At 48.5% G+C, this 7,770-nt stretch overlaps 1 protein-coding gene across 1 annotated transcript in view; it reads left to right on the forward strand.

Moving 5' to 3' along the window:
- The window catches only part of PRKCB (protein kinase C beta), a 137,553-nt gene extending 129,783 nt beyond the window's left edge, over window positions 1-7,770 (forward strand). Inside the window, exon 17 of the mRNA XM_067306271.1 lies at window positions 6,350-7,770. Within this exon, the coding sequence (XP_067162372.1) occupies window positions 6,350-6,508 (159 nt within the window). The 3' untranslated portion in view covers window positions 6,509-7,770. The remainder of the gene's footprint in view (window positions 1-6,349) is intronic.

Below are 7,770 nucleotides of genomic sequence, written 5' to 3' on the forward strand. Positions count from 1 at the left end.
TGATTTGAAAAGTCTCCTCATTTTGAAAGCGTTGAATTCACAAGGCAGAGCACAGGATTGCTCACAACGGGACAGTGGTTTAAAAATTGCTTTTAATCTAATAAATTTTAATTGCAAAAATTAGACTTTCCTGTAATTGCTTTGAATTAATTAGTATTGGAATGCCATTTATAGAGCGGATTTTGAAAGTGTTCTGGTTCTCCTGCCTGTGCATTTTTGTGGCTTTAGTTCCAGCTCTTGTGGGATGGGCGCAGGTGTTCGTGTAAGCGGCCAGAGCGGGTTTCGGGGCCCGGCGGGGGCCAGCGTGCGGCGGGGCGGCGCGCGAGGAAGGGGTCGGTGCTGCAGTGGAAACGGCAGAGCGCTGAATGCGTTAAGGTTAAGCATCTCTCCTGACAGTCAAGCCGAGATTTCCTTTCGTAGCTGTGCAGCGAGGGAAGCCTCAGTGTCCCAGAAAGACTTTCCTTGAGATTTCGGTCCGAATATTCAGTCAATATTTTCAGTATATTGGGAAGAAACTTGTCTTTGTTCATAGGAGAGACGTGAAAGCCAGGATCTTACATCAGAAAAACATTTCGGCAACTGCTCCTGGCCTTTGCACGAAACAAGGATTAACGTGTGCTCGAGCGTGCTGAATTGGGGTCCGTGATCGTTAACCAGGCGTTTACGGCCCGGAAGCGTGCCATCATTCCCCCCTCCTCCCCACCAATGCAAAAGGCCCCCTAGCGCGTTCCCACTTTCATGTAGTGAACCACATTTCCCTAAACATGAGTCTTCTATTTCCAGAAGTATTTAAGAGCCATAATCCTTCCTCAAGTGGCGAAGAGCCAGATTTTTAATGCGAAGCAGCAGCGGCAGCGCAAGGAGCGTTACAGTGGCCCGTGAGATGCCTGTCTCCCTCTGAAACATCCCCCAGCACCTTTCTGCATCAGCACCTTCGGAAATCTGACCCCAAGTCCGTCTTTACAATTAAACTGTGTTTTAAATATTAGCTTTTATCTTTCTGCTCCAGACAGAGGATTACGTACTTTAATCCCATGCTCACCTGAGAAGCTCCCAGCCTGAACGGGGCATTGGTCACTGAAGGCATCGCCGCCGCTTGGCCTGAGGGGCTGCGATTTGCACCGTCTTTGTAATCGCCGGGGGCGCTGGGAAACCACCTCCCCGCGCTCCTCTCTCAGCCCAGCGCCGAGCCCCTGCGGAGCTGCCGGCGGGCTCGTCGGCCCCGCGCCTCCCTCTGCCACGTGAGCCTGCTTCCTCCGGCAGGGCGCAGCCTTCGCCTCTCCTGCCGCTTGCGGCATTCCCAGATGCCGCGTGGACAACCTCAACCCACAGTCCTGGCTGTCGCTTTATTTCCTCCGGCCCCTTATTCCGCACAAAGAGGCTTCCCAAGGGGCGCAGCCGGAGGAGGTCGAGCCGAGGGGGACGAGTGCTCGCCGTTCATCCCGGTGCGCCGGGAACCTCCTCTGTGCACGGAGCAAGGTGGGCTGGAGGCGGCCGCGCTGCCCCGCCTCGCTGCAGAAGGCTCCGGAGCACTTGGAAAGGGAGAAAAACCAGGGAACAGCTGTGAAATGAAATCTGGCAGCTCCAGACAGTGCTTGCCTACTTGCTTGTAGCTGTGATGGGTATTATTTGCACAGAAGTGCAGACAGAAGAGTGAGGTGAATTAGCGTTGAAGGCCCTTTTCTGAACCTCTTTCGGAGCAGCTCCCGCGCAGGTGGTGGCTCCCGGCGGGCGCTCGCGGGTCGGCCGATGCCGCTCGCCCTCCTTCTGCTTTTGGTCCCTTCCTTGCAAGCCACGTCTCGCTGCGCAGGGCAGCAGCTGGCAGAATGGTGAAATCAGTCGAGTCTGCACAGTTCAGCCCAGCTGAGGTTCTTCCCTGCTTCGCGTGAGCTTGGAAAAAGAGCTGGGGACCTGACCGGCAAAAAGGGAATTATGCGCGCGCTTGGGAGATCTCCCTGCAAGCCCCAAGGGCTGGTGGCTGTGGCAGCCGCCTCGGCCAAAAACGGAGGAAACGAGGGCACGTTCAGCCCTCTGCCTCTCCTCATCTTTGAGAACGGAGAAGACTCTGTCTCAGCACGAAAATAGCCATTGTCGGCTTTTTATGATCTTTGATTGCATCTCGGGGATCAATGGAAAATATTTTATTATGCCTTTTGTCTCTATTTGAAATCAAGCTAGAAACTGATAAAATAAAAAGGCTATCTTCTAAGCTGACAGTTTTATTTCTGCAGCTGCAAAAAAGTCATTCTGTGCTGGCTATAAATATTAGACAGGACACGTTGGGGATTTATGTAAGATAAATTCCCACCCTCCCCCTTTCTCCGTTCAGGATGGAGTGATGCCTGTACATTAATATAGTACTAAAATGAGGCGGATTTTTCACAACATGGCTTTAGATAAACGTAAAAATTCGAACAGGATGTCTCCCATCCTTTAAAGAGGAGCTTAATTTTAGAAGCTGTAAAAGATGGTGCTCCTGCAGATAGCAACCATTTGCAGGCTGGAGCAGTATGAGTCCTCCTTCCTCTCTCTCGTCGTGAATGTGGGCTGGACCTTGCTTCAGAAATGCCAGCAGTGTTGGTCCTTGGCCACTGGAAAAAATTGCCGAGTTTCCAATTGCCAAGTATTGGTTGGGACCGGGTCAGCAGTGGTGCCCCAGGGCTGCCACGTGCCCGGTCCAGCAGCAGCACCCGGCTGAGAGCTGCCCCCAGCCTCGAGGGGCGGCTGGAGCCTTCGTCGTGGCTCGGCCACGCAGTGGATAAGAGTTGAGTTTGGTTCCACGAAGAACGTGGACGCTGGAGGCAGAGCACGGGTATAAAATATGCGGTGCAGCAGCTCTCCAAGGTCATTTCGGCTATTGCTGCCTTAACAAGGCAGCACAGATGCATGGTAACAGCCTCGAAACTTCGTGTTTGGGGTTGCATATGTCCTCCATAGACCCGGAGACAATTTCCAGCTCTTATGGTATTTATTTTATCCATGTGAAAACTCTGAAAGAGAGTATGATATTTTGGATTGTTGACTGGGCAGTGTTCTTATGCATCGGAACAGAAAGTCTGCAGGAGTAAAACCAGCTCTTCCCAAAGCTGGACGTGAAACTTGATGCAACTTGAAAGATTTTCCATCCAAATATTCTTGCTTTCTAACATTACGGTGAGAATTATTCCTTGCCAATATACATATTAAAAATGCATTTGTACCTTTTATCCCAATAACTGGAAGCACTTCACAAGGATTAGTTTTTAAATCTTTATGATGGATTTTGGTTCTTTAGATTTTTTTTTTTTTTTTTAAGACAGCTCATTCCTTTATAGCAAAAACAAGGCTGGTGCTGTCAGACATTTCACATGTGAACTGCCTTGCGTCTCTCCACCAAGTTCTCGTGAAGCTAATGGGCAATGACAGCTATATTTTCAAAGCCCTGTAAATCTTCAACTGTGTATGGGGAGTTGATAGAATCTGCAGGTGAGCGGCTTATTAGCAGGTAAACCCTGCTACGCCGTGTGTGACTGCACCGATAACCTTAAGCATTGCAGACTTTCTCAGTTGTCTTACTGATAGTTTATTTTATTTCACTGCTAAGAGGGCAGACAAGTGACAACGTGGCCTAGAAAAGCCCATGTCTCTTTGTTTCATCATTTTAGCTTCCAGGCTTCGTGGAGCTGGCAACTTCATTTCTGTGCATTTATTTTCTATTTTGATGCTAATGCGGTGGCTTTCAGGCAGCCATTTAGCTGATGCTAACATGTCCAACATCTAAAACATCCTTTTGCAAGAATCTAAAGCTGTGCTTGATTGCATGGTCTGGAGTAGCAACCAGCTCTTCCCGGAGAAACTGAAGCTGTGATAGATATTGTTCAAACTCTTTATTCTGGGAATTGTCAGCTCATCAGGAGATAACCTTGCGATTTCCTTGCCTTAGTTTCTGGACATCTACAAACTTTCTAGCTGTCTTGCTGCATTAGAGAGGGGATTATCTTTCAATAACTTTTGAAGCTTCTGGAAATAAGTTGGGTTGTCGAAGCAATCCCCGCAAGTGCTTCTCCGGAGGAGGCACTCGGGGCTTTCGCTGCGCTGGCACCCCTGTCCCGGGCGTGTGGCTGGGATGGGCTTTCCAAACCGCTCCCAGCGCAGCAGGGGTGACAGCCTGGGATCAGGCATCAGCTGCAGACTGGGAGCAGGGGTACAGCTGGGGTAGCTGGGAGGGGAAATACCCGAAAGGTCGATGTTTTCACTTCTGAATGTGGTGCCAAGAATCCACCTGCCCAGGACGTGGACATATCCCAGGTAGTTTGTGTCCGCTCGTTGCTCCCAGGAATGAAGTGTTCAGTAGGAAAGATGTGGTGAATTGCTGTGGGCTGGAGTCCAAAGGGCAGTCGGGGATCGGTAAGGCAGAAGAACTTGGGCTGTTTGAAAAGAGCAGCCAACAAGCCACACGTCTACGGTCTAGACGTTTTACTTGGATCTTCACTATCCGTTTCCTTACTGGGGTTTTATTATTGATTTTTGTTCTGGGCTCTGTGTCTTCTGGTGCAGGGACTGTTGCCCTCTTTGCAGAGTCCTCTTTCATTTTGGGCTCTGTGCTTTAAACCTGGGATTTCCAAAAAGTTGTTCCTGGAAGGCCGCGATGTGGAAGGCTGCTCCACATTCACGAGCAGCAGCCTGACAAATCCAGACTAGAAACGGGCTGTTGGTTCAAGGCGAGGACTTACAAACCACGAGAGAGGCACAGCGATGTGGAAGGTGGGCTCCCAGGCTGGACAGGCAGGCTTCCAGCATTGCTTTAGCTAGAGTTAAAATCAGCTCAGATATTATCCATTGAACTTTTCAGAGGTTTGGGGATAATAAGCATCTCACTTGGTTGCTATAAGAACATAATAAGAGCTGCCAAAAGAACATGACATTGGAGGGCTGATGGATGTTTGCATTGGCTTCCCTGAAACCTCCTCTCTGGCAGAGGAAGGAACTGGGAAATGTTGGCATTTACATGTATTTGTCTTTAATATTTTATTATGTTTAGTCTGACGTTTATTAAAAATGTAAATCTGTTTCCTCAGCAAATGAAAGTTAAATACCAGGAAAAATTGTCCCAGCACTTGAAGCGTATGTTCTCCATAGGGGAATGGAAGGAGAAAAGAGAAACGAGGGCTTGCGAGGTGCTGGCTTCCGCAGCTCCGCGGAGGACGTAGGGCCAGGAGAGCGTTGTTTGTGTGGCAGCTCCGATAAGAGAGAGAGTTCACCAGCCACTGAAGCAAAGCCATTAACGCGGTTCCCGCAGGATGTGACATGCATGTGATAGGTAGTAATTGAGCACAGTTTGTAACTGTGTCACTTCTAATGGACAAGTGAAAATTCCCACATCCTGCTGCAGTAACCCAGTATCCACCTGGTGTTAGTAATTGCTGTTATTATTATATTAAATAGTCGCTTGCAGCACCCGTAGCTATAGGACCCCGTGTTTTGATTGCAAAGAAAATTGAATAGAGCGTTTGGCACGTCTCCCTGCTCCTGCCTCTCCCTCTCGCTGCAGAGGCCGTGAGCAGCCAGCGCCGCGCTCAGCGCTGCCCCGGGCTCTCGCTCCGCCGCGGCCGGCTCCCGTGGGGTCTGGCTCTCGCAGGCGGCACTCAGGCCCCGCGTTCTCCTCCTCCCCGGCGCGGTGGCGGCCGGCAGCCGGGACCTTTGGGGTCTCTGGTCTGCCTTTGCGGCGGGAGGGAGCGCTCCGGTCCTCTGGGGCTCTTCCCCACCTGCAGCAGGGGTTACCTGGTGTCTTCAGGAGCGGGAGAGAAGCGTGGGTCTCGGAGGTGAGACGTGCCACATTGCCTGCATTAAGCGTTCGGCCAGCGGTGATTTACCAGGAGGAGCCGTGCCGAGGCGGGAGGCCCTCTCCTCGAGCAGGAGCGAGGAGAATCATCTGAGCAGTCCGGGCACGGCAAAAGCTTCCCGTGCCTGGGTGAGGAAGGGTGACGAGGAGCACGTGTAGATGGGTGAAGCCCTAGGTGTCTGTCAGAGGAGGAACTGCTCTGTGCGTGGCGCAGCCGGAGACGAGGTACGGTGTCGCACGTAGGCAGGGAAACGACAGCAAGTAATTGCCCTCCCATCTCATTCCTCTCCTGCAATTACTTGCCATGCCGCAGCCAGAGGGTTTTTGTCAGTCTCTGGCTACTCCATGAGAAAACATCGCCTTACAATTAACAAAATTCATAAGTGTTTTGCACCTTTTTGTTTTCTGTCATTTGCTGCATTGAAATAAGCTGCTCTGCAAGGTGTGAATGGGAGGGGATTGCTGCAGACCGCATCCGTTTGCTTTGTTTCTCCACCCACCATACGTTCTTTTTTTCCCCTCTCATAGTGTGGACGCAATGCTGAAAACTTCGACCGGTTTTTCACTCGCCATCCACCCGTCTTAACACCTCCCGACCAGGAAGTCATCAGGAACATTGACCAGTCAGAATTCGAAGGATTTTCCTTTGTTAACTCTGAGTTTTTTAAACCTGAAGCCAAGAGCTAAGTAGTTGTGTAGATCTCATTCCTGCATCTTTATCATCCAGTCCCAACTGCTGTTGTGGTGACATTTTCCATTGCAAAAGTTGCATTCATGGTTTTTCTTTAGTAATAATACTAGAGTGACCATATTTCAAAGCCAGAAGTGTCTTCACGTAATTTGGGGCATGCCTGAATGGTAGGTGATATGCAGTAAGTACCACAAATATGTTTTTATCAAATTTTATTTGTAGGAAATGAAAGCAATTTATTGGCTAACAGAGGTGAAATGGAGAGTGCGTCTAGCAGCACGCAGGTCCAGGCCGGACAATTAGGAGAAATCTCTTAAGCACGTGCTTTGATTCCTGCTCTTCCATTTTTCTAGGCTTTTAATGCAATCATGAACATTTCATCTGCAGCCTTCTTAGCTTTAGTGGCAAGCAAGTGATTTTTATTAAACTTTTCCCTACAAAGTAAATGTGCATCCTGCAGTGCGGGTGCTTCTAGCTAAGGCTGTAAGCTCCTCCTAAAACTAAACAGTTTATCAGGAGACTTAAAATACAGATTCTTGCTTCCTGTGTAGCTCTAACGTGTTGTTTGTTTAAAGCCACTACAGAACCTCATGCCTCCTTGGGACTCGTACGCACTCGTATTTGGTCAGGTGCGGTTTCTCTTCGTTGGGTCTTTCAGAGCAGTAATAAGTTATTAGAAAAGCCACGTCTGCTGTTTACACAGATTTCTCCTGATTGTGCAGTTTGTAAGTAGCGTTTTTATCAAAAGGAACATATCCAGTTATAAGCAGGAAATTTGAAAGAACTGTTGTAAATGCTTTCAAATCCATGGTCACCCTAGTAAACATCACGCAACATTGTTTTTCATATCAAAACCTTTTCTTTTTTTCAAATGCCAAAGCAATTGAGTTTGTTACTTGCGCTTTAAATGTGTCAAAAATGGTATTAACACAAATGAGATGCTATTTAACATTGAACAGTATTGTGAATTCTGATATGAAGCTTGTAAAGAAGTCTGTTTTAACTAATATTCCTACTTAAAAAAAGAATTGCCGCTAGATATTTAAATTGCCTAAGTTTCATTTCTGGCATCAAAGGAAAAGTTTCAGGAAGGGTGAAGTTCTCCTGCAACAGTAACAATCGTGTAGCTTCCTTTTATACTATTCTGCGGATGTTCGTGGGCTGTCACTTTGTATCAATCTGCTTTCGGGTGTAATGTGCCAATTTTTTTTCCAATACTGATCATGAAATAAAAAGTGAGAAATCATTGTCAAAGAAA

The sequence above is a fragment of the Apteryx mantelli genome, chromosome 16 (genome assembly GCF_036417845.1).
Source record: "Apteryx mantelli isolate bAptMan1 chromosome 16, bAptMan1.hap1, whole genome shotgun sequence".
Taxonomy (NCBI): Eukaryota; Metazoa; Chordata; class Aves; order Apterygiformes; family Apterygidae; genus Apteryx; species Apteryx mantelli.